Below are 27,424 nucleotides of genomic sequence, written 5' to 3'. Positions count from 1 at the left end.
TGTGTTACCTCCCTGGGAAGAGGAATGTGTGTATGTAAGGAGGGAATGCGAGTGTGTGTGTTTGGAGGGGTGTGTGTACACACCCTGACTGGGAGGAGGAAGGCGTGTGTGTGTACACCTTGGCTGCCTGGTGGGAGGGTGTGTGCATGTGTCCCTTGGTTGAAGAAGGGAGCTCGCTGCAGTGTGCCCACCCAGGCGAAGTGGAGTGAGTGAGGCTGTGTCCATGTGTTATGGCTGGGAGAAGGCTGTGTGAGCGCGCGTTTCTGCTCCGGGTGTGTGTATGCGTGCACCCTAGCTAGGAGCAGAGAGGGTGTGCATGGGTGTACACCCTGGCTATGGGGAATGGAGCTCCTCAAGTGTGCAGTCCGTGTCTGTGCACACAGTGTGTGCCTGCGTGTGCCTCTGATTGTCTCCACAGCTCACTCCATGCTGTGCCGAGCTCCCGGCCCGCTGCTGTTCCCTTTGCACAGCGCACACATCCGCAGACACACACCAACACCCACCACCACCAGCAGCCACCACATCACATGCAGTCGGAGGGAGATTACACTGGGGCGAGAGGAGCTTTTCCTTTTTTTCTCAGCCTGCAATCCTAGCCGCTCGCTGCACTGATTTTTTTAGAGGATGGCTTTCCCTTTTTTTGTCCTCCCTCAGCCCCCTCCGCCCCGGGGGGGATGGTGATTTGGAGGAGTCAGGAATACAGAGCAAATAATCAGCATCAGAAAAGAAGCCACCAAAACAAACCTCTCCCCTCTGCGCGGGGTTGTCAACAGAGCACTTGCACAGGAAATCGGAGACCGGCCCCTGGAAGAAAGAGGGAATCCCTGAGCCTTTTGTGGTTCTCCAGCCCGTGTTTATGCTGAACGTGGTGTGTTTGAATAAGGTAAGCGGAGGGGCATTGCTCGTCGACTGTGGAGTCTTTCTTAAGAATGAATCCCCACTGCTTCTTACGCTGATATTAGTTGCAAAGAAGATGGAAACTGCCATATGGCTCCAACTGGACTTACAGTGCCCAGATCTGACTTAAGATATTATTTATAAGTAAGGTAGCTGGGAGCTTTCTCCTTGAATGCACACGCAAAAGTGCAACATTCAGAAATGCTTCTCGAGGAGCTGTAAAGCGATGCTGTTTCCAGGCACAGAACTGTTTTTAGACAGGATGCCTGGTAGGTTCAGTTTTTCATAAATATGATTCCCCCGTTGTGGATGGGGTTGAAAGATTCTCATGTAGCGTACACACGAAAAATTGTGATTTCTATTTTTATTCATTCAAAGCTCTTAGAGGAAGAAAAACATTCTGTAGTATACTACCTCCTGCCTTTGATGAAATATAAAGATAAATGCTCACCACTTGTTTCTGGTGCACTGTACTGCTGGTGGGGACCTGATGAAATAAAACCTTACATCTCTCAAAAGATATCTGTTATTGTACTTTGCCAGTGTACCTAGTGACTTAAAGATCTTCCTTATCAAAGTAGTGAAACTATTAACCATACCCATACCGGTATAGTATGCAGCATACTGTAATTTTATATACAATACTGTGTTTAGAAATGTGTGTATTTATAAATGTGGGTATGCTGCATGTTTATACATAATCCACTCCATATATTTTATTGATTTATAGCAATATTTAAATGCATGGGTACATAAAGCTATGTTTATATCCTATGTATGTACTGTCCATATTTATAGTAGCTCTTGGACTTCATTCAAGTCAAGTTGCATAACGATTAAGATATAAATAAATGGTATATTTACTGTTTCTGGGACATTTTAACTCATTGCTGATGAGACTAACTCCAGTTCCCACATTAGTGCTAAAATCACATTTCATTTTTCTATATATAAAGGGTGTGTTAATACTGTCAGGTGTAAGAGATGTCCCTTAGCAAATAAATAGTCATCAAGACCTTGTGACTAAGAGGACACCTAAGAGAGAGATTTCAGTCAATAATCCTATCCTTTAGTACTGAAGAGCTGCCAGGGTCGGTTTAGATGAGGAAGAATAGCAGCAAAGCTGGACAGGCTTGGGGAGTGGAAACCTGCTTGATGAGGAAGCTTTGCTTTAAAACCACAGAGTTCTTCAAGTTTCCCCAAGTGGTGTGTTTGAAGGATGCTTCAACCAGTTCAGTGGAGAAATAGAATCAAGCACTTGAGGCTGAGCAGGAGCTGACAAAAACTACATATCAAATCAAGAAGTAGGGCCTGATCCTACTTCCATCTGAAGGGAGTTTTGCCAGAGACTTTAGTGGCAGTAGAATCACTCAATTAATGGTGGCTGTGAGATTTGTTGGCTGTATGATCATCTTCTATTTGGTATTAACGGTCTGGTAATCTTTGTCAGAAAGGTAAGGTGCAGTGGAAAAAAGTTCGTACACAATTTGTATTGCCGAGTCCTCCCTGGCCTTTCAGACACTTACACACCCCGTCCCCTTTCCCAGTTTCTCCTGTATTTTCAGCTGCCCCAACTCGTTTTTAAAGGATACCTCAACATGCTGTTTTCAAAATAGTGTATGCTCAAACTACACTGCCCTCCTCCTTTCTCTATCAGACACTCTCACTGATGTGCTGCACTGGCCTCAAATTAGCCTCAGTCATAAGTATACATACACTAAAAATGAAAATGTCTTCAGGATCAAGATCAGGAGGAAACGATGTTCCAAATGGAACTTTATTTTGTTCTGATCATTTCTACTGGATTCAGCATTTTGAAATTTCCTGTTGGCTTGATGGTGCAATTTTCTATGCATTTATTTATGGTCATACTTTTTTTTTTTTTGGCAAATTTAACTGGCACACATCCGGCTTGCCATTCAGGGACAAGCTAAGGAGAAAAAGAGCAGGGGAGGTAAAAGCATAGGGGAGCTTCCTTGCCAGAGTTTGGAACTCAACAGTGCTTAATTTGTCATGAAAGAGATACTGGGGCTCAAGAATGATTTACTCTCATAATTGATGTGACAAGCCCAGAGGTGCCGGGGCTATGAACTCCCAAACCTAGAGTTGCTGGTGCCAGAGTCCCAGCAAGTCCTCGCACAAATTAAGCACTGAAACTCAACCAAATAGTTTGCAGATGGTGTTCCTGTTACTTTTCAAAAGAAAATCTCAATTTTCCAAGTTCCTTGAGCTCCATGTTAGTACATGTGCAAATAACATCTTATTCTTGGGGCACTAATTATTTTTAAAGCTATATATCTGAGGGCATCCCATCCAATATTCTAGTTCATATTTTGTTCTTTTAGAAACTATATACTGGAGAGGGCTATATAGTCTCAGTTCTGCATGATTCATATGAAAACAGTCAGCTACATTAATGACATTTTGAAAAGTGCTTAGTGATTTTAGGGGGAGTCCCACTTGAGACACCTTTAAAGGGGCTTGATTTTTAGGAAGTGCAGATATCCTCAAGAATCTGGAAATAGAATGAGTTATCTCAAGTTAGGGACCCAAACATTGAGGCACTTAAAAATCACTAGTTTTGTGTAAAAGTTGGCCAGACAGTACACACACCTCAATTAAAAGTATGAATTTTTAAACTTTTGTGGGTCATTTTTATCAAAGAATTTTGTTTTTGCTTTATAAACTTTTATCTAGCAACAATATGCATATGGTTCTTAAGAATTATGAGTGATGTCTATCTAATGGATTCTTTGTATGCTTATAATACTTCACTAGGACATATTTTTGGCAACAAGGCTTTCTATTTTGTAGACATCTGAACATGACCAACCCAGACAAACTTTACAAATGAACTGTTTTTACCCTCTATATCTGCAGTATTATCGTTTTTACCAGAATGTTGGCATCATGAGAGAAAATGTATGGTTTCTTATAGGAAACTGTCATTTTTCTTTCTAGTTCATGGCTTGGATGGTGGTACTGGAAACTTTATTTATTAGATTTTTCACTCAATATGTGGAATGTCTTTTACCTATCACGCTATAGTAGGTAGAAACCAATGTCCACTTTCTGACTGCAACTTTTATCAATAAATCAATATAACCCTTTAATCACGTAACCTAAGCTTTTTTTATGTCTAGGGGAGTTTCTCTCTCCCACCCTAAAAATAGTGGATGCACCATTGCTTGGGACATTCAAAACTATGCCGGACAAAATTCATGCAATTTTACAATAGAAAACAAACCTGGTTTGACTGAAAGGTAGATGACCAAAGAAGTCTGTCTTTAAGGCCATGATTTTATAACAGCATGAAAAGAATCTGTTTTGTGGTGTTTTTTTGCTCATTGCTCATTTTCAGATAGCATCTCTTTTACTGTCTGCTGTAGCAAACAGACTTTTATTTTATCTTGCTATTTAGGATGACAATTAATTTTTACTCCGATTTAATTTAAAAATTATTAAAATAAATAGCTAAATTGAACAAGATTTTCATTTAATAGAAATTTGTCATTGTCTTCTCCTCTAGTTTGATTTTATGTTAGAATATAATCCTAATTTCATGACCACATAAACCCTAGGTATTATATGCATCAGTCAGAATATCTAAAATTTGTTAAGATTATACTGGCCATATTCCCCTTTATGGGTAGAGAGACTAGGAAGGCCATTCTATTTTCTAGTGATATTGAACTTGAGAACTACTTGTACGAACTATAGTCTAAGTGCAAGTGACACACACATTTGTGAACTTGCGACTGCCAGCCATGCAAAATTATTGTAAACTGAGGACTTGTGGTTGTTACCTTAAACTTCAAGCAATAAAAATAGGGTAATTTTGAACTAAATTTAGTACATGAGTATTATTTTGAAAACTCAAAATAATTCTTACTCATTTATGATGACCACACCCAAGAACAGCCTGCAAACACTAATGGAAAAGGCTTGGTGGCATAAAAGCTTGGGGGTTTTTTAATGAAGAAAATCTACTCTTAACCATAATGACAGGTAAAACAGAGTGTTTGTCTGGTTTCCATATGGCCCCATTCTCCTTTCACAGACCCTGAGGAGCCGTCAATGAACTTACATGGACAAAAGTGAGGAGAATAAGGACCAATATATTTTCAGATACACTGGTGAGATGCATGAAGAATATATTTCAGGCAGGGCATAATGTAGTGACCGCCAGCAGTATCCAGCAGCCATAGTTTTAGTTCCCATAATATAGTGAAAGCAAGACCTCGGTATATTGTGACATTGCAGAAGTTTATGCATGCTGCCTCTGTACTGTGTGTTAGTTCCTTAAGAAATAAATAATTAAGAAATAAAATTTCCGCTTTTTAGGTAAGATAGTGTGGCCAGGAAATAGAAAGTAAAGCTGTAATGAAAATTAATAGTGCAAACTCCTAAAATGCGACATCTGTTGACTACACCAAGGATGAGTTTATCCCATTGATTACATAACAAGTTAACAAATAGAGATCAATTACTATCATTCTATTTCTAGGCAATAAAATACAAAATAAACTTACCTGGGAGTTTTAATAAGAAGCATCTCAAAACAATTCATAGCATTTTTTTATTAAGAAGTAGCTCATTAAATATGAACCTATTAGAAAATAGCCTTATTTTCAATTTGCAAAGAAAGTGTTGATGAAGAAACTAACAGATGCAGCAGCAGCAAAAAATGAGACAATAGGTTGGTTCTACAGAGAATTCAGTTACGCATTTTGATTTTTAAAACTTGGGTCATCAGTGAGTTTGATGGCCTTAATCTAACTGGATGAATTCCCACATCATGAACCTTCTTGTCTGTTATCATATACTTAATATGGATGGAAAGATAGCTGATGCAAGGATACCAATGTTATAGAGAGATGCTAGGACATCGTGAGCAGAAAATGTACCCAACCTGCAGTCATTTTGCTACAGCTAGAACAATTGCACTGGTGTTTCAAAGCAGACTTAAAACAGATTTAGAACTGCAATAATTGGCCTTGAAATTACAAATGCATGAGTGACAATGTCTAATGTGCTCATTGAGTAGTTGCCAAGGTTAATAGCCCCCCAAAATTATTTACCTTGACAGTGGTGCCAACTTCCAGATTATTTTCAACTAGCTCTTTCCCCACACTGATCATTGCTGATGCTAATTGCATAGTCTTGTGCTAAAATTGTATTCTGGCCAAAATTGTCAAGCCTGGGTGCCTAAAGTTAGGGCTGCAAATTCACATTTAAGTGAATGCTTAAATGCCAGGTTTTCAGAGATGCTGACTGCCACTGAAGTAAATGGGAGGTGTGGATGTACAGCACTTCTGTAAATTGGGCCATTATTATTCAGTAGGCCTAGATATGAATTTATATGCTTAACTTTAGTGATCCAGGTTTTAAAATGTTGACCTCTTTATACAGGACTTCATTTAAGGGGGCTTCAAAGTTTTATTAAATGTTTTGGTTCCATAAATAGAAAGTGTTTTAGTGCATTAACTCATTTACCATGCCAACCTTAAAAGGACTTTCCTTTTAACATGTATTTATTTCAAAATGCCTTATACCATTGATATTGCATAGGGCTGTGCGTATATGTCCATATTTGTTTTGGATTCCTAGGCCAACTTTTAGATCTCAATACGAATAATTCAGATATCAGCTTTCCACTAGCCTGATACCTGCCTTTCCAAAACTCATGCAAGGCCCAGTTCTGGTAGGACTTAGTAAAATACAAAACAAATGTAAAAACTCCCCACGTTAGACTACAGTTCCCAGGAAGAAGTGCTCTCCTGCCAGCTACCAAAGCCAATGGTAGCCTGGATGCAGCACAGCTGAAGAAGGCAAGGGAAGATCTTGGGCAGTTAGCAGGATACTATGGATATCTTGTAGGCCCACTTTTTTGAGGGTATCCACCAGAGAATTTGGGACATCTGGAAGTTCAAGGTGTTGGCTGTTCCAGATTCAAGCGAGGATATGGAAAGCCTCTGCTGATATTTGTTTATTTAATTTTTAGTGATAAAGGCTTTCCCATGATGAGACTTTGCTGCTAAGGCTTTGTGTAGATTTCTAACTATGTACAAAGGCACTGGTTAAAATTGAGGCACATAGATATTAATTGACTTGTCCAGGGAAGTCTTTGGCAGAGCCATAAATTGAACCCTGATCTCTTAAGTCCCAGATCGGTTCCTTACAAAAAAGACAATCTTTCCTCTGAATTTCAATTTACTGTTATTTTTTGGATGCTCTGATTCAATGGTTAATTCCATCAATAAATTCAAGTTCTGATTTCAGATTCTGATAAGTGACTTGGATTAATGGTTATGGTTTTAGATTTGCTTTTATTCAAAGATTAATACAAATCAGATAATAATAATAATCAGCTTTAGTAATCTGCTTCCATTAATTTAAATAAATAATCTCCCAGAAAAGTGCTTCGTTCCTTATTTTTTCAGTTTGTTGGTGGCAGCGATAATTGTTATCAAGCACGGAAGAGGGAGATTCATGAAGACAGTGTTTTCAAAAGGGTGCCGCTGTTTTAGGCCTACCAATCTTGACAGCATCTCATGGAAGGAATGTGCTGAATTAAAAATATCTCCCAGTTTCAACGTGTTGTGACATTATGAAAACCCCAGTCAAATAGTAAATACAAAAATGGGATCTAATTTATTATTAATACTAATCAGAGTTTTCTTACAGTATGGCTCCGAGGCTTCACTCAAAATCAAGGCCCTGTAGTGCTAGCTGCAGTACAAATATATACTAAGATGCAGTCCCTACTCTGAGGATATCAAATATTCAGTTCTGGATCTATGAAAATAAAAAAATTGCCCACAATTCAGCTCTGTGTTCCGTGTGACAATTGACTCACACCAAGATTTCCAGAGAAGGATGAATATGCAGTAAAAGACACGTTTTCAGCTAGTCTATAGTAAGTCAGCCCTTAAGAACAGAACGCAAAAGTGAATAGAAAAATGGAGACGCTGTGGAGAGTTAGGCCCAAAACAAAACCTTGTGAGACATGCTAACATGCTGTGTTAGATTAGATGAAATGGAAATGTATTTTATAAAACGAGCAGGAATACGTTGGAATTGACTTTGCTAGGATCAGGTAGCCAGCTAGTTGTCAAAAGCACAAACGATGAAGTATTAATAATGAGGAATGACAGGCCCAGAGTTAGCCTGCAATAAAATATCATTGTACATCTTTGCAAGGCTTGACTCAATGTTGTGACAGTGTCTGAAGCCAGATTACAGTATATCAGATCAACTGGAAACCCAAAGATGGCACTAGAGTTGCTGTACCACAGCCTCGACCAGCATTTTTACTGCAGTGTAAGAAATGAGCCAGAGGCCTGAAAAATCCATAAAGAGCTGTGATAAAATATTTTCTGTATGTGTGTGTGTGTGTGTGTGTGAGAGAGAGAGAGAGAGAGAGAGAGAGAATGAATGAATAGAGAGAGGAAAGGTAGGGATGAAGTAGCTTGCAGTATTTTTCAGTTGTGGCAGGTACCTGACGAGAAGACATAACATTTACAATCACTTTTATGGTAATAATTGAATATTCCGGGGAATCGAAAAACAACCCAAGTGGTTTAGTTTAGTGTCCAAGCTACAGTGAAGTGTCATTGTAGTGTCACACCAGGCACAGAAGCTAAGAACTGATAAAGTTTCTCCTATTTTCACACAAAATTACAATGAACTTGGAAAAATAAACTAGGCAAACAAAGCTCACGCTTATTTAAAGTTCTCCAGGTCAACTACACTTGAGCCTAGGGCTGATCTACCATTCTTTATTGGAGTTAAAATCCAATAAGTAATTACAAGCGCTATTGGGGGTTCAGAAAACTTAAATAAGCCAAAACATTCAAGCACTTGTAGTTACCAGGTTTTGTGAACATTCTACCAATTGCCTCTTTTGCTGTCTTCAGGCTGCTTAACTACCTAATTCTGTCCGGCCTGGTTTGTCTGTCTGAGGCTTAAAAAAAAAAAAAAATTTAAGTGCTACTCATTGGGTGAGTTCAGCTCATCATCCATGCTCAACCTGAAGAGAACGAGGAACTCATCAAACTGACTTAGGTGCTTGGATAGGCTTGTTTATAGAAGTTCCAAAGCCTTGTAAAGTGTTCCCTACAGCTGTCAGCTGCATATAGTCATAAAACTGGTCTGCAAGATCTTGGACGACTGTTTTATTTTTCAAAACCAAGAAATATGTTTTAATAATTTAATAAATGTATGGAGTATCAAAGTTTAACTACTTTTCTTAAGTTTTCATATTTCTCTCTCTCTCTCTCTGTGTTTGTTTCTGCGAGTGTCTGTGTTTTATGTATGGAGCTGGTGGCACTGACTTTAGTTAAGGTTGCCCAACACTTTCCATTATCAGATCTTTCAGTTGCTTATAATTTTGTCGAACTTTAGCTGTTTGGGCTGGAATTTTCCATGCTGGGTGTCTGCCTCAGGTTGATTTCTTTCTTTTTTTTTTTTTAAGTTTCAGCTAAAAGAGTTCAGCAACTTCAGAGATGAAATTAGGGGGAAAAAATACTATTTGCCCATGCTTTAAAAAAAATAAAAAATCTTGCAAGCATTTCATTGAGAAGCTCATTGCACCTCCATGATTTGGACAAGGAACTTGAAATGTGTGTGTGTGTGTGGGGGGGGGGGGGGGGGGGCTGGAGGGTCAGCTTCATATCAGGGATTTGTCTTTTGCTGTCCCCATGAAACTGTTTCCCAAAATATCCCCAAAATATCTTAGTTCTATTCCTCTGAAGAATCTCAGTTTGCACACGCTCAGTAGAAGTTTGTTAGTTTGTACTAAACATGATCCATCCATGGGCTGAGCAGGTGTAAAAGGGTAGGGGGATGCTGAGGCAATATTATCTACAAGTTTATTACATTCCCCTTCTTTCTGTTCCTGTACTTAGAGGCCAGGTACAGAACTCTCTTTTCAGAGTTAAACCTCAGGGTTATTGTATGAAAATCTTTCCTGTTCCCACACTGGGACTGTGATAAACTGGGGCTCTGTCTGTACAACTTATTAGTTCTGATTGATATTGTGATGTTGTCATATGAAAAACTGCTGTATCGTGAACACCTGTGCAAATGTGGATCCATCATTGCTCACAGGTCTTGCAGCAGCTTTGCACCAGAAAGATACAAATAGAAGCTGTTTAGGACTTTAACAACGCTATCACAACTCAAACATCTGGGAACAAAAGAGTTAGCTGGATCCCTAGAAATCCAAAAGTTAGCTGAACTCCCCCTGAAAGGAGAGGAGAAGGTAGGTACAGTAGAAACTTACCAGGATAGAACAAAAGAGGAATGGGGTGTGGGAGGGGGGAGGAAGAGGAAATGTGGCACTAGAGAGAGAAACGTGGGTGAGGGACTCCAGGAGGGAGAGGTCATCCAGCATGTAGCAGCCTCATGGGATAAGGGGACCTGCATGCTTTCCTGAGTCCAAATGGCCCCAAGGACTCTGGACAACCCCAGCCCAAAGAATGCCACGAGGCAGGGACATGCATTGAATGTTTATTGTCTTGTATGTTCTGTACTCTCCTGTGCTTTGTATGATCAAATAAATGTGGAGACTCTGAGAAAAGTGGCTCTCTGTGTTAACTGCTCCATAACTGTTGCATGCCCCTGAGAGTTACATTGTAAACCAGAAGCTTCACACCTTTTGGACAGAGTTCTGGGACAGGGGTGTGTTTAAGTAACTAGGGTACCTTGGGGATCAACACTGGTCCTGAAGGCCTAGGCCAGTTGGGCTGAGGAGAAAGGGTAACAGACTGAGAGTCAGTGCCCAGGCAATGTTCCAGAGAGGCCAACGGAGGAACCCGTATGTCAGTCTGTTGAAGCTTCAGAAGCTTAGCACACCCCAGGGCATCAGAGTACAGAAGCTTGGATTCCCCTCATGGCCATCATAGTGAAAGGCCAAGAGGGGGTGCTTGCTAAGCTCTGTGACAGAGACAAAAAGTCAAAATCTCAAATTTTTGTGAACTGAACAAAGTCAGAACAGGTCAGTCAAAACATTTTGGTTTGATACTGACCCTTTACATTTTTTACTATAAATCACCTTAAATTTCAAAACAAAAATCTTGTTTTGACCCAAAACCAGAACTTTTTGTTTGAAAATTGTTGAAATGGGACATCTCTACAGTTTCAAAACACCTTTTTTCAAACAATTTTCAGAACTAGAAATTTGTTGAAACGACCCTTTTCCACGAACAGTTTTGGTTTTGGCAGATTGGCCTTTTCCCATGAAAAAATGTTTTGTCAAAAAAATCCAAGCCTGCTCTAGTTAATAGTTTCCAGTCCACCTCAAAGAGAGAGTACCATGCACTTTCTTAGTGAAACCACCTTTGAGTGGACATAGAAAGCAATGTAAGAAGTGTAAAACATTGTAAATACTATATGGAATATGAATAACTTTTCAACAAAAACCATTAAATAGTAAAATCTACTGTGTTTCTCATACAGACTTCCCCACTTTGTTGCTCTCACATATATTTAAATATATGGTTTCAACAAAACATTTTATACTTTTTAGCGCAGACAGACACAAACACATTCCCATATGATCTTTTTTCAGAGATGATTCATCAGTCTTTATAGTGTGGCCTTCGTATGCAGTGTGTATCACCTGGACTTTTCACAGCTTGAGGAGAAAGTCAGCATCTCATTCAGAAGCCTTTCAGCAAACAAACAGTCTAAGGTCTCCACAGCTAGCAACATTCCTGCCCTTGGGTTAATGGTTTATTGGTGCTCAGTTGCTGGTGAAACAGACGACCATAGTCTGTATCCAAAGTGGTACAGATATGGGGACCCAGCCCACACAGCTGACACATCTCTTGGTCCTGTGTGGACCACCTGCTGAACCCACAGGGCTGTCTGTCTTTAACTCATCTATTTATAACTTTTTCTCCCTAAGCTCTGATTGGCTCAGCTTTCAACTAGTGACTATGCATGGGACTTCAAGTCTCCTTTCCCACAACGAAACCTTCCTTCACTGTTTCAGAAACAGCTACTGAGCATGTCTAGTAACTGCCACACCCTACTTCTGGATGTTTTGGGACCCTGTAGTTGAGTTGCTTTGCCCTGCACATGTGCAGAGTTAGAGTATTCCAACTAAAATCCATGTCTCCTCCACACTGTTTCTCTCCCTTTCTCTGGGCCAAACAAAGTCAAATGCTGCAGTATAAAGCATGTGGGTTACATAAGACTTTCCCTGAATTGCTCCTTCTGGTAGCGGGGGACTGCTGTGGCACCAGAGCTGAGAGAAGGGAGATAGTCTCTCCTGAGTTCTCAGTGCTCTTCTTTCTGGTTTCCAGGCATCGTGTGGAGGAGGAAGCTGCTTGATTAGATTGCAGAGGAGTGAGAAATGGAAGGGAAGGTTTTCAGGAGCTAGAGGGAAGGTAGGAGAAGAGATGTGGGAGGCAGCTGGACGATACACAGGTGCAGAAAAGGGAGGGAGGGAGGAGCGACAGTAGTGGGATTGATAGGAGCAGAGGCAAATAGGGGCTAGGAGTAGAGGGGAGAGAGCTGGGCTAGGAGCTGGATAGCAGTGGGAGACAGAGACAGGCTTGGGGCACAGAGGCAGAAGGAATATAACCAATAGACAACACTCCACTCCAGAAATTGGAATTGAACCCTGTGTCTCCTCCGCTGTCAGCGAACAGCTCTGAAACCCACTGCAATGTGCGTGTTTTTTTCCTCTCTAGTGGCTTTTCCACGTAGAGGATAATGGCCTACTATTGCTGCCACTTACTCTGTTAGAGATGTGCTATGTGGATATAGAGGTCTGAACCCAGCTCTTGACCACCTTGGATCAGTATTGTTCCACATGATAGAAATTGTGTTAGTTGAGATTTGGTTTTTTTGTTTTTAAATTAGGAAAATATATCTAAAAATGGAACGTTCAGGTTACAAAGTCAGGCACTTAAAAGTTAGGAAATGCCAGAATTAAGGTTGACTGTGCACCCTTAATTCATTCCCCCTTCTCCATAGGCAGATGATGACACAGCCTTCAATTACACGATCATATGCTGTTTTATGCACAGGCCTCCTGCCCCATTCAGACCAGCTCGGGGGGATGAACCAGGGTTGTGTAGTGAAGGAGACTGTTGTCTGTAGGAGTCCCATTTGATTTGTTGCAGAAGTTGAAAGGTGTGTATGGAATGAGGCAGGGGACTGCGAGAAGAGAATGGTGGTCTGATGGTTAAGGGAGTTGATCTGGTCTCCAGAGGAATTGGATTGGTTTTGCTAGTGTTCCTATGTGAAGCTAGCCACTCATGACTGCAACTCAAGTTGATTGGAGCTGTGCTTTGAACATATAAAGTGTTAAATAGTGCTAAGTATTCCGAAAAACCAAGCTCTAATAATATGTCTACACTGCAAAAAAAAATCCCCGGCAGCAAGTCTCAGAGGCCTGGTCAGCTGACTCAGGCTTGCACAACGGTGCTAAAAATAGCAGTGCAGATGTTCTGCTGGGCCTGGAGCCTGGGCTCTGAGACCCACTCCAGCTTGAGTGGGTATAGCTATACTGCTGTGTTTAGCCCTGTAGCACAAAATGTGTGAACCCAAGTTAATTGACCCAGGCTCTGAGACTCACTGCTGCGGGTTATTTTGTTTGTTTGTTGCAGGGTAGATGTACCCTCAGTGTCTCAAGTTGAGCACCCAAAGTTTTGACCTTAATCTCTCTGGGCCTCAGTTGCCCAAGCGTAAAATGGGGTGATACCACACCTGCCCCTCACAGGGGTGTTGTGAAAATACATTCACTGATGTTTGTAAAGCACTTAGATACTATAGTGAGAGGACCACCGAAATGCCCATGGGGAAATTAATAATTTTATAGTTAGGACATGGTTTGAATGGTGTATATTAAAAAATGCCAGGGACCAAACACTGAATGAGATGAAAAGAAATATTAAATAACTGCCCATTCACTGAATGAGGCAGGGCTTCTTTGGGAACACCCCCACACCCCCCATCCTGATTATGGAATTAAAAGCTGCAAGGGGGCTGAATGAAAGCTTGCACAGGCATTGCCTAACTTTTGAGTGAGTTTGCAATCTTACCATTGTTTGACTGTAGTGAAGTTAGGTTTTTTGATGTAATATGTGCACACACATACATGCACACTGTAAGGAAGAAAAATATATTCTATCGAAAGCTGCTTGTATTGTATTTATTATTGTGTCTTTCTCTACTATTGCAATAGGATGCTAAGGATGTAATCACACTTTTTACTCTCCGCCCCAAGAGCAGTGTGTTGTAATTACACCAACCTATAAGACTCAAACCAGTAAACTAAATGCTAAAGACAAATATTAAAATCCTTTTCAGGCTGTAAAATAATTTAAACTTGCAGTATCCAAAGAGTTTGGTTGGAGGTAGCCAAGTTTATTTAAAGCTATTTAAAGAATTGTAAAGGTAACCCTGATTGTGCACTTCTGTTTCCTAACTTATGCTTAAAAATTTGTGGTTATTTTGTATGTGTTTTATTATGTGGGTTATAAGGTGAAAATGTTACTCTCTTGAAGTGAAGACTATTGATTACATCTGTGTGGTACACAGAAAGAGATGCAAACACTCTCTTCTACCCTCTGTAAACAGTTTCACAGTAATAGAGATTTTTATAACGTTTTCTGAAAACAAAAAACAAGAAAAAAGCATGAAGAGGCTTATATAACACAGGCTCAAAATACTTTTTAAACATTTTTTAAAAGCTGTTACTTGCATGCGTTGTGCAGCATGCAATGTACAGCAATATAAAGAACACAAATTAGAAACGATTCTTTGATTTTTGAAGAGGTTTTACTTTTCATCTTTTCACAGCGCTGCACATTGTGACATGCTATTATGTGCAATAGCAATGCTTGAGTTTATTCTATAATATATCGGACCCATTCTTCTGAACACTGAAGTTAACAGGACTTTTACCATTGACTTCACTGTGAGCAGAATCAAACCCATTGCTGCTATTTTAGAAATTCTTGATAAATAAATATTTCCTGAAACTTGGAGATTCAACCAGTAATCATGGTGTCATAATAAAAAATGTTTTGTTTTGTCAGCTTTGGCCCAATGCTAGTGGCAGTATAATTTTGCATCGTTTAACAATGCCATGGCACAATTGTGATGCACAAATAGTGAAACAAATGTGTTCTTGCTTTTTCTTTTTTTAAAAAAGTAATTTTATCTCAAAAGCTAATAAGGGTATGGTTAGCCTAACCATATAAGTTGACTGACTGATTTCTAGTGAGTTTTACTTAAAGTTGCTAAAATCTAGGAAGTACAGTTTAACAAAAATAAAGGAAAGGAAAGGGCTACACGATTTCCCTAAGTTCTCTAGAGTTTAATAGAGATTAAACCAATGGACTTCTATAGAAATGACTCTAAAAACCAATTGATTGAATTTAATACAGAATATCATAACCTCTCTAAGTCTTTTTTTAAATCTATAGCAGAGATAAAGTTTCCTGTTAAATTCTATAGGACTGTCTGAGAGACCTATACAGAAGTTAACATTGTCTATTAAGTTCTAAAGGATTTTTTCATAAGGGTTGAGACAGTTTTCTGTGAGGATAAATATCCATGTATGTTATTGCAGTTGGTAAATATCTATTTATCTCCATCTCTATGTTAAATAATAGATAAATACATCCTTGACCCCTGGACAAAACCTAATTGAACAGGCCATGCACAGAGAATCTCTCCGGGGGGTAGTTCAGTACAGAATCCTCTCTCAAGGTGAGGAGCACCCGGTAGCTGCTGTTTGTCTGCTATGTGGAGACTTGCATGAGTGGATTGTGTAGTTCAGAGTGCACAACTCTTACCCCTCTCAGTCCCAATATCCCGTTTTGGTACTGTGCAGAGAGCCACCACAGGCTGCAGATTGCAGGGTGTAGAAGTCCCGCCCTGTGCTGCATATCTGCAGCTGGTCCCCCATGCTGCACAATATTATCATGGCAGTTCTGCTACATTTAGGGCTGCAGTGAGGTGGGTGAGGAGACAGGAGCTGGCCCAGTGGAAAAAAAGAGAAATGCACAGAGTGGAAACATCCAGCCTGAGGGCTTTGATTTGATATGACATTTATCTCCTCAAGTGAAGTTATCAGGTGTCTTTTTCATGAATGAAGGTAAATGTTATAGGCTTAAGCCCTCGTGTAAATAGGCACTGAGCAGCTTTGGGTTGCCTCCTCAGTGCATTTACTCTAGGAGATCAGGAGGGAGTTTCATTGTGCAGTGTGGAATGTGAAACAGCAGAATCCTTTTGACTTTTAAATGATTTCAGCTACTAAGATATTTGTTTTTGACAGTAAGTTCTACATTTAGAATAAAAATGTAATCTTGTGTGTCTTTTTATACATGCATACAAATATAAATACATGTTTTTATGAGGTGAAATATTAGCTGAAATGATGTAGACCCTTTCCTTTTCTTTCCCTGATATTGCATGGCATTGAAGGCAGGCAGTTCCAGTACATCACAGGATAGGGCCCAGACATCTTGGAGTTCTTCCGCCTGCTGAAGGAAGAAAGGAAATCTTTAAAAAATATAAATTTAATAAAAATCTCTGGGGGTTTTTTAACTTTAGATTTTGTGTTTTAAACAGGATTAAAGACTTGTTCTTACTCACATTTGTAATTAAACTGAAGTTATTTAGAACATAAGAACAGCCATACTGGGTCAGACCAAAGGTCCATTTAGCCCAGCATCCTGTCTTCCGACAGTGGCCAATACCAGGTGCTTCAGAGGGAATGAACAGAACAGGTAATTATCGAGTGATCCATCCCCTGTCGCCCATTCCCTGCTGCTGGCAAACAGAGGCTAGGGACACCATCCCTGTCCAGTTCAGAAGAAGGGTCAGGCCTCCGGTAGGAAGACAAGTTTGTTATCCAGTGGTGGAAAACAAGGCTAGCTCTCATCTTCCCTATAAGAGGTTGGTCAGTCTATCTGTTATGTTCTTTTGCAGACCCTGTCTGTCTAGCCTTGGTTGTCGGTTTTATTTGCCCCTTGACTAGCCAGCATGTTATCTAAACACAGTGTCTGGTAAATGAGCAAGCGAACATAGGGAGAACTATTCTTTGTGGGAGACTTGTACCAGATTATGTGGGGACTACTTGTTTGATATTGGTATTTCCAACTGGGGGTGAAGGGCAGCTGCACTTGATGAAGGATTCTGCAGCATTAGGCAGTGAATGAAGATGAGCTTGAGGATTATCAGAAACCTGAAGATGCTGTAATTCATTGGGAATCATGTTCCTGCAACCACTTAACAGGTGGGCAAAGTGGTGCAGAAGAAGAGGTCTCTGAGAGGATAGAGAGTGATATATATGCCTGCTCCTCCAATATGCAGCCAAAATATAATGTAAATGGCTAGAACAGAGTCACGGGATGATGTTCAAACATCTGTAAGCCAGTCAGTAGTTTCTAGCACTAGAAAACTTGACCGATTATAATGGCAGTGGAGCTGAACTATTTTTAGTTACATGACAAACCTTCCTTGGTCAATGAGAAGATGCATGGCTATGAAGTAATGTAATAAATCAAATAATACCTAGAGCTGCGCAGAGAAAGGTATTTCCGTTTCATGGAGGATTTTGATATTTTGAAATTTTGGCTTTGCTCCAATTCAGAGCAAAACCCCAAAATGTCAAAATGCTCTGCAAAAGGGAATGGAGCCACGGAACCCAGAGGAGTCTGCCTGGCAGAATACCCCAGAGCTGTGGACCCTGGAAGCTGGGACTCTCCAATGAGTGAGGTGAGCTAGCAGGAAACCAGGCAGAAACCCTCCATCAGAACCATCTTGGCAAACTATTTTGATTTTAGATGAATCGGCAAATTCTCACAAAAAATGTTTCACTGGAATTTTTCTGACTAGCTCTGTTAATAGTCTTGGCATTCCCAACTATTGAAATTGGGGCATTGTTCCTACTACCACCACAAAAAAGAGCTTCCCTTCTCAGTGAGCAACATTACTGCACTTGTCATTATATTCTGATGTGTACATGAGAGTGTAGAAAGGGAGGTATATAGTCACATAAGAAAAAAGCTGTGTGAATATGCGGTGTGTTGCAAGATTCCATTTATTTTTCTTTTTTAGCTCCAGGAATGGGGAGACCTGTCTAAAGAGGATCCTGCTCGAAAATTTGTATTCTCCAAGCTCATTCTCATAAAGACTTTGGCTTCACAGCTGCATCCGTTTCAGAATGGCAGAGAACGCTCCACCAGAGATGAACAGGAAGTCTTCAAGGTCTACCCTTTCCCTCCCACCAGAACCAGTGGAGATCATTAGGAGCAAAACTTGCTCAAGGAGAGTTAAAATAAATGTAGGCGGGCTCAATCATGAAGTTCTATGGAGGACTTTGGACAGACTCCCAAGGACTCGATTAGGAAAGCTCAGAGACTGCAATACTCATGATTCTCTGCTGGAAGTGTGTGATGACTATAACCTAAATGAGAATGAATATTTCTTTGATCGACACCCAGGGGCTTTCACCTCCATTTTGAATTTCTACAGGACAGGGAAGCTACACATGATGGAAGAAATGTGTGCTCTCTCTTTTGGCCAAGAGCTTGATTTCTGGGGGATTGATGAGATATATTTAGAATCTTGCTGCCAGGCAAGGTATCATCAGAAGAAAGAACAAATGAATGAGGAACTGAGGAGAGAGGCAGAGACAATGCGTGAGAGAGAAGGGGAAGAGTTTGATAATACTTGTTGCCCAGATAAAAGGAAGAAACTCTGGGACTTGCTAGAGAAACCCAACTCATCAGTGGCTGCAAAGGTAGGGTAAATGACATGCTTAACACCAAAGCACTAGAAAATTAAAAGTACATGACCTGTTTATCTGAAATGCATCAATAACTTTCACTAAAAATGTTTAATATAGAGAAAAACAAGGGTACATGTGATCATGTGAATACAACTGATTAAATGTCTACTCCAAAGCCCATTGAAATCAATGGAAAACTTCCCATTGACTTCAGGAAGCTTTAAATCAGGCTGAAGCACTATAAATATGAACTATAAACCTTCAGAGCTGTTGTATATAAACACAAACGCACACATGTAATGGTATACTGCATGTATGTCTGATCTTTCTCCATGAGTATAAATATGAAACATTAGTAGGTTCCTTGCTTATAAAATCATTTTATTTGATTATAAAGAAATGTTTTCTGCAACTTCAGAGTGTTCGTACTGTTACCATTAGGGGCATTGTATAGGTTTAAAATGGCTGTCTCTCAATTCATCAGTTAGGGACATCTATTAAGTGGCATCAGCTTGACTGTCAGGAGAGTGGTACCAGCCCCCCAGCAGGTTGCTTTTTATCTAGCAAATATCATAGCAATATTATCTCTGGTAAAAAAAACCTTTGAAACCCAGAATGAGTTCTATATGAATATACAGAATATGCAGAGATAAGGAATCAGATTGTTTCATTAGACTATATCCCAATCCTGCTGGCTTTATCCAGGCAAAGTAGGCAAATGTACTCCTGATATCAAGGGGAAATTTACCTGTGTTAAGAAGGCAGGATTGGACTGGAAGGGCCAGATTCTGGTACTGTTACTTACAATAAAAAGCTCTTGAGGAGTCCCATTGACTTCAGTGGGACTATTCATGGCATAAGGTACTACTCAATATGAACAAGACCATCAAAATCTGGCCCTAAATTAATAGCACTTAAACTATACGCAAAGCTTTAGTACACACGTATTGCTTAACTCTGGCTATGCTTTGCCCTCTCACTTGTGGGGTACTAGGGTGTCAGTCCTATATTAATAACTTTAAAATATGGAAGAGTTTATAAAAATTTAAAGCATGACAACATTTCCATGAATTGGTTAATAATTATTTTGTAATAGGCATTTTAAAAAGCATATTATGTTTTGTTTTAATTTTTCACCACGGGCTGTATTATTGGGTTGAGCCTGGACAAAATTTTCTTTAAGGAGTCAAGGCATGGTGTATAAAGATTTGTAACTAGAGTAAACAGCTGGCAGTGAAAAACGAGGGTGTTCTAAAGAATGTTTTAGAAAACACATGCAAATGGGTTTTCTACTTCTGAGAGTAGAGTATTCTGAGCCATATGTTCCTCTCCGTTAGGAGGAGCAGGGGGAAGCAGATGGGCATAAGCTGTACCAAAAAAGTCTTGAGGAAGCCATGTTACACAGTATGATCCAGTGGTATGGTATAGCGGCCATCAGGCTTCCTGCTGCACTTCTGTGATACAGCTGCTATGCAGCCTGCTGGACAGGCTGGAGTCAGTCCCTCAGTGCTGCATATATTCTTTGCAGTGTGGTTAAGTAAGCATGACCTCCCCTAACCACCAGAAATATGAGTGCTCCTGTAGAGGGGAGAGAGAATGGCAGCACAGCAACATAGCCAGCATTGCTGGCAGTGGTCGGGAACGAGAGAGAGAGAGTCAAAGCCCCGTAGAACCACACTACCTATGCACATGATGACGGAGGCCTGCTGGGTTTGAACTCAGAGATCATTGGCTTACCTGTAGCTCCCTGGCCATGCCTGTTGCCAGAATAATTTTATACTGCTACAGTTTTGAGAGGGGAAAGCGCATGGATGTTTTCTTGTAGATTCTCCTCTGTTTTCTCATGTCAGAGAGGAGTCTATGGCCCACAGTACTTAATACCCATGAGTCATGCTACTGCCAAAATATACTGTAAACTAGAAAGCAAGACAATAATGCTGAGTAGATATGGCAAAAGTGAACCCCCAGGTCCCTTCTTTAGTCTATTAGAATTGTTTTGTTTGGTTTTGCTCTTGATCGTTCTTTTGCTTGGTGGTTAATTGTGTGTACACAGAGGATGTGGGATTTTTCATCAGTACTCTGCATTAGTCTAATTCTGCTCCCATTGAATTCAATAGCAAAACCCTCATTGGCATACATGAGTGGGAACAGCATTAGGCAAATGCTGAGCACTTCTGAAAACCCTGAACAAAGTGTTTATTGACACCGTACTTTACCACTGGTTTGGCCTATTTTGAAGGGCCTGGCAATATATTTGATTTAGGTAAAAAGTGGTACCCACAGTATTAATACCCAATCCAGGCAAGTTTTGAAAATCAAGGTGATTTATTGTTTTTACCTACTAGGGCTCATATTTGTTTATTTTTCACCTCTTGATTTCCCCCTCATCTGGCTGAACATGACTCACAGAACATATAGTTTTATTCTATGTTGCTGCAATGGAATGCATAATGTGCTTGTCTGTATGCTGCTATGTGAAGCCTATTTGCCTAATTTAAATTGCCTTCTATATGACTTATTGCCCATTTTATGTGATTCTTGATTGGTAACTTGAACTAAAGCATATTATACAGTTGGAGTTTCCTTTCAACTGTCCTCAGCTAGTAAATACATTATATGTAAATATTCACTGGGCCAAAATCTGATCAATTACTCCCATGGAAGTTGTGGTTGAATAATGTAAACGAGAGAGAAATTGTCCCAATGGGCCTAGCCCAGGGGTTCCCAAACTTGGTTCATGGTTTGTTCAGGGTAAGCCTCTGGTGGGCCGCGAGACACTTGTTTACCTCAGCGTCTGCAGATACAGCTGCTCGCATCTCCCAGTGGCCGCGGTTCACTGTTCCCAGCCAATGGGAGCTGTGGGAAGCGGCGCGGGCCAGGCGACCGCTTCCCGCAGCTCCCAGTGGTCGGGAACAGTGAACCGCGGCCACTGGGAGCTGCGAGCAGCCATACCTGCAGACGCTCAGGTAAACAAATCATCTCGCGGCCCACCAGAGGCTTACCCTGAACAAGGTGCGAACCAAGTTTGGGAACCCCTAGCCTAGCCTAATGGAAAAGTTTCAGAGAAGAGCCACGAGAATGATGGCTTATAGCAGGGGTTCTCAAACTGCGGGTTGGGACCCCCTCAGGGTGTTGCGAGGTTCTTACATGGGGGGTCATGAGCTGTCAGCCTCCACCCGAAACCCCACTTTGCCTCCAGCATTTATAATTATAAATTATATATATATATATTTTTGTTTATATTTATAAATATATTAAAAAGTGTTTTTAATTTATAAGGGGAGGGGGTCGCACTCAGAAGCTTACTATGTGAAAGGGGTCACAAGTACAAAAGTTTGAGAACCACTGGTTTATAGTAATAGACTCAAGGAGCTCAATTTATTTAGTTTAATAAAGAGAAGGTTAATGGGTGACTTGGTTAGATTCCATAAGTAGCTACATATTTGATCATGGGCTCTTCAGTCTAACAGAGAAAGGTATAACATGATCCAATGGCTGTAAGTAACTGGAAATAAGGCATACATTTTTAACAGTGAGAGTAATTAACTACTGGAATGATTTACCAAGGGTGGATTCTCCATTACGGACAATTTTTAAATCAAGATTGTCCTATGGAGGTTGGGGAATCTCCATCATTAAAGGATTTTAGGAACAGGTTAGACAAACACCTGGTCTAGATCAGTGCTACTCAAAGTGGTGGTCCGCAGACCGGTGCCAGTCCGCGAGCCATTGGCTGCCGGTCTGCACGCACATTGGAAAAAAAAGTTGCCCGTCCCCCACATCAGATAGCTTGAGAAGCACTGGTCTAGATAATACTTAGCCCTCACGGCCGGGGACTGAATTAGATGATTTATTGAGGTCCCTTCCAGTCCTACATTTCTATGACTGCATGTTTTTCTAAAAGATCTGCTCCAGGAACTATTTGGGGGAGTTGTCTCATCTATGTTGTAGAGGAGGTCAAACAAGATGATCAGAATGGTCCTTTCTGGCCTTGGAATCTATGAAACATTAGAAAATGAAGAACTAGCCTCATATAAAACCAAGATATACTGAAATTGGTATACATTATGTGCCTTAATACAATATACTGTTGATTGGATAGCATATTAGGATATAGGGCATGATCCTCATCTAAGGTAAAAAATCCAAATTTCAGCACTTTATTTTAAAGTGTAATTACATATTCACACAGCAAATTATTAATTTATCCTGAAACAAGGGGCAGGAAGCTGTAGTGGATAAACTCATTCCCTCTGTAGAAGGAAAATTGAAAAACTGTTGTCTTTGTTGACCCAGTATCACTACAACAGCATGTTGCATTGCTATCTAGTTATATGTTTATGAGCCAAGCCCCCAGACTGGACATGTCATTGAGATGACTTGCTGAATTTCTAGGGAAAAGGGGCTAGTTCAACCACTCCTAGGACATTGTTTGCAAGCCAATCAGAACCGTATTGGTGTCAGCTTGGCAAAGGACAGCTTGTCTGCCTTCTTGTTCAGAGGTGAAGTTTCTTTTTGTAAGGGAAATAATGAAGGGATTTTTAGAAGGGAAAATCAAGAAAAACATATGGAAATATCATTCAGCATAAATCTAAAACATATTGTTACTTTGCCATCTTTCAAAGAAATATGAAAAAGAATATCACATTCATTTAATCTACAAATATCTGCATCCTCATTCAGATATTTCCTTGCACCTTAGCAGTTGACATGAACAGATTGTTGTTGAATCCATTTCTTACACTGTGTGGGATAAACACTGAGAACTCAGTTTGGCTTTTGGGGTGTTTTTTTTTTGCCAGTTATCAAACATAAAATCCCTATGGGTCTGATCCAAAGCCTATTGAAATTAAAGGGAGTCTTTACATTGAATTCAATGGGCTTTTGATCAGGCACTATGGGAAAATCACACCCATTAATTTTCCATGACTTTGGAATGAAAATGGATGTCATATGAAACATTTATACAAATTCCTTTGCAAGTCATATATTAACCCCTTGGTTGCCAAGCAGAGCGTTAGCCCAGTGACAAAGCCACGTTAATGCTGCACTATTGATTTTCAGAGTGTAGAGCTGAAGAATGAATAATATATGCCGCTTAGCTGGTTGTACACAGTGCAACGGGGAGTAGTTATGCGAGAAAAATAGTGTATTATCAAACAGATGTTTCTATTACAAATGTCAGAGCTACCATGAGAATGGAAGAAGATACATTTCTTTACATTTGCATCTTGAGTTGTGCAGCCCAGTCAAAATGTCTTTGTTTCTTTTGTCTTTATTTTAGGCTTAGGGTGTATAACGCTCAAGGTCAGCCTAGTTACACTAATAACACTAATGCAATATCCACAAGACCCTATATTAAGGCTCTTTTTGCCCCCAGTCCTCAAGAGCAGTGTTATTCCTGTATGCTCTCTTGTCTAATTACAGACCTAGGATGAAGGAGACAGGGAAATAAGGTTCTTCCTCCTTCTTAAAAGGATAGGCATCGCTTCTGTACGAACATTTATTCCTGAATTTTCACAAGAGTTTGGTTACCTCAATACCTGCCAGCTTGTGTTGAAAATGAGTGTTTTAATAACTGATTTTATTGCTGATCCATAGATGGACTTACTATTGATCTCTACTTCCCACTGAGTTCATTAGGAATTCTGTTATGAAGTGGCTACAGAATCGACTCCAATGCCTTTATCTGAATGCACTGGTAATACTGTGTTTTTGTCCTCATTCCCAGTACCACTGCCTTTAAGACATAATACTTGCAAAAATGAAATATGGCAAAGCAGATCTATGATGCGGCAGATCTGTTTGGGAAATTGGATGGATGCTCATGGATTATAGGCATTTTACCACCAGTTCATCCTTTATTTCAGTTAGGACATTTTCCATCTTCACTTATAAGGAAATCTCATTTTCTATGCAAATCTTTAATGGCAGCCAATGTGACTGTAAAACAAAGACATTATATGTTATCCTTGTCATTAAAATTTAATAACTAAAGTATTTTAAAGTCTTGAAAGCTAAGTGAGTTTATTGCTATGCCAATATATATCATATCAAAGAACACAATGGATTGGTAGTAGGTAATTGATTTTGTTTTAAAAGCTTGTATATGCTGACTACTGAGTTGGTCATTAAAAGATTATTTACCTTCTGAAGTTTGCACATGAAGTATCATGTAACTAATGATTCAGCATTTTTTAGTCAGCATAAATATCAGGAAAAAACAGGGCTACCATTTGATCTGTCCTGCTTTGGAGGAGTTTTTATACCTTCCGTTACATAAGGGTTCCTTCAGGGCGTGTGATGTTGTCTATGGTACTGTAAGTTCTTTGTGAGAAATAGAACTTGCTAACTGCTGATATTGGAATAGCACAAATATTATGTCCTTTGAAAGTAACCTGTTGGGTATCAACAGTTATTTTTTAGTAACTCAGGTGTTTCAAGTATGAAAGCTATTCTGGGGCAAAGTTACAGTGAACCAAATCCAGACAATCTATCACTGACTTCAAACAGCCGCACCAGGGAATATCTCCATTCATTAAATGTGCGGGGGAAAAGGATCTTTCACATCATGAGCAATGAAAACTGACTTCACTGACTCTCCAGTCCTTGTTTATTAGCTCTCTCACAACAAAACCATACTTCTGCTGGACAGGAAAATGAAAAGGGCTTGATTGTGAATTTTATTAGGGAAAAAAAAAAGGAATACCGAGAAAAAAAGGAACAGGTTAATCTGTTCTGCATACTTTGTGTTAAACTTTGGCTGGTGATATTTTCCTGTGCAAGGAAAGGAAAGTGGGGTGGAAGTGCCTAGAGAGCTTTTTCTCTCACCGTTCAAACAGGCAGACAGGAGCTTTCTGTAGTGCAGTGGATTACACAGATTCACCATTGGATGCAGCTCGTTCTATAAAGCAGGATACCTCTTGTGCTGGTTTCATGAAAGAGCAAGAAACTTACTCCATACTAGCCACCTCTGCTAAGGGCAGGATTTAGTCCTGTATTGTTTGCTTTGCCACCATTCTTCTTATTCTGTTTCTGACAGTTGTAATGACAAATTACGTATAGCCCAGCAGTGCTCTGTACCTATGGATCACACTATTTTTCAGTTAGGATTGTAGCATTCTACAGAATATGGCATGCCTCTTGGTCAAGTCCAAGGCATCTCAGAAGCTGGCTTTTCAGCTCTGACATGTTACCTAAATTGTGTCATGCCTCAGTGGAAAAAACAGAGTATTATGCCTTTCATTTCACCAAGAGGAAGGTCACATGTCCCAAAAGGCTGCAGTCCCCTTGCGTATTTTTATAAGCATTTGTCATTGGGTTGTGTTCTCTCAGGCATGATGCTTGAAAACAGTTAAGTAACATTAAGACTTATATTAACAAATAGCAATGAATTATACACAGGTGATATTTTAATTGCAGATTATCAATACTACATCTACCACAGATCAAGAACTACACAGAGTATATGGCTGAATGTACTCCACATGCAGATTTGGGGCTCAGAGCATAACAAATCCATATAATGTTCCTGAGTGCTGGTTTTTGCATTTGGCTCTCTGATTTGTGTGTAAGATGGGTGACAGCACAAGAGGGCAGATGGCTTCCAAATGACTATGCAGCTAAAGAGGTTCCTGTGTGTTGCTTCTTCCATCAAGAAAATGACATTTGTCCTGACACTCGTTGGACTCAGGAGTGCTCTTTTTTTTTTTATGGGAGTTATGTGAATATCTGATGTCTAGTGCTGAGCCCTGGAAGCACTCAACTCTCCAAAACATTTGAGGACCGGCATGTGAGACTTGCACCATTGTTTTTAAAATACCTTTGGAAGTACAACAGCATCCCAGTAGAGCTACCTCTGTGAGTGGAGACCACAATCTGCTCCTCCTATGCGTTGGTAATTCTGGTAATTGTGATCCATATGTGTGAAAATCACAAGGCCAGATTCTCAGCTGGTGTAAATCAGTGTAATTCTACTGAAACCCAGGGAGCATTACTCATGTACATGAACTGAGACTCTGGTCCTCAATTCAGAATCTAGCCCTAAAGTTAAAATGCATAGTTCACTTTCCATCTCATTAGAATGCAGGCTGTGAACTAATGCTAGGTGTGATATGTTTCAATAGTTTTAAGAAGCAAAGGAACTTTAAGAAGAAAGTTTAGTGCTGGATCAATAAAATCTTCATGTTATTGACAAACAGCCCCCTTCACGTTATTGACCAACAACAAGACTTGTATAAAATAAGCAGGAATCATTTTAGGGACTGGTAGAGGTTCTGATTATAGATACAGTAGTCCACATGTAGACCCTACCAGACAAAACTATTTGTCAGAATAACAGTTTCAACAAAGGAGTTTTTGTTTAAATTCACAACAATGCAATAGTGTGTACCTATCAGAGGCCTAGCAAAGTTGTATCTAAGTATTGAAAACAGATGGGGAAAAGAGCAGAAGGCCATGTAAAGGGTTTACTTTGGGGACATATGTACCTTAAAACTGCTCCAAATCCTGTTTGTTTTCTTGTCAAATTTCAGCTACCTATTATTGACAGTCATTCATGAATGGTATATTTTATTCCAAAGTTTAGATGTGGACACCTCAAGATTGGAGGAAGTTTGGATCGGAATTAAGGTGGCCCCTGCTTCACTGTTATTATGTTTGGGCTGATCTGAGTCCAAACTTTGTGGCTCAGGTTCATCTGTACCCTAAGGAATGTTTAATGTATAGTGCTTGTTAAAAGTGGCATTTTGCACTCCACTAAACTCC

At 40.0% G+C, this 27,424-nt stretch overlaps 1 protein-coding gene across 1 annotated transcript in view; it reads left to right on the top strand.

Moving 5' to 3' along the window:
- Positions 1–231: 231 nt before the first annotated feature.
- KCNB2 (potassium voltage-gated channel subfamily B member 2) overlaps positions 232–27,424 on the top strand; it is a 295,859-nt gene continuing 268,666 nt past the window's right edge. The window contains exons 1-2 of the mRNA XM_007063578.4: positions 232–883; positions 17,986–18,670. Of these exons, the coding sequence (XP_007063640.2) occupies positions 18,092–18,670 (579 nt within the window). The 5' untranslated portion in view covers positions 232–883; positions 17,986–18,091. The remainder of the gene's footprint in view (positions 884–17,985; positions 18,671–27,424) is intronic.

This window comes from Chelonia mydas, chromosome 2, assembly GCF_015237465.2.
Source record: "Chelonia mydas isolate rCheMyd1 chromosome 2, rCheMyd1.pri.v2, whole genome shotgun sequence".
Lineage (NCBI taxonomy): Eukaryota > Metazoa > Chordata > Testudines > Cheloniidae > Chelonia > Chelonia mydas.
The sequence above is the reverse complement of the archived record's forward strand: the minus strand, read 5'-3'. Positions and strand labels throughout refer to the sequence as shown.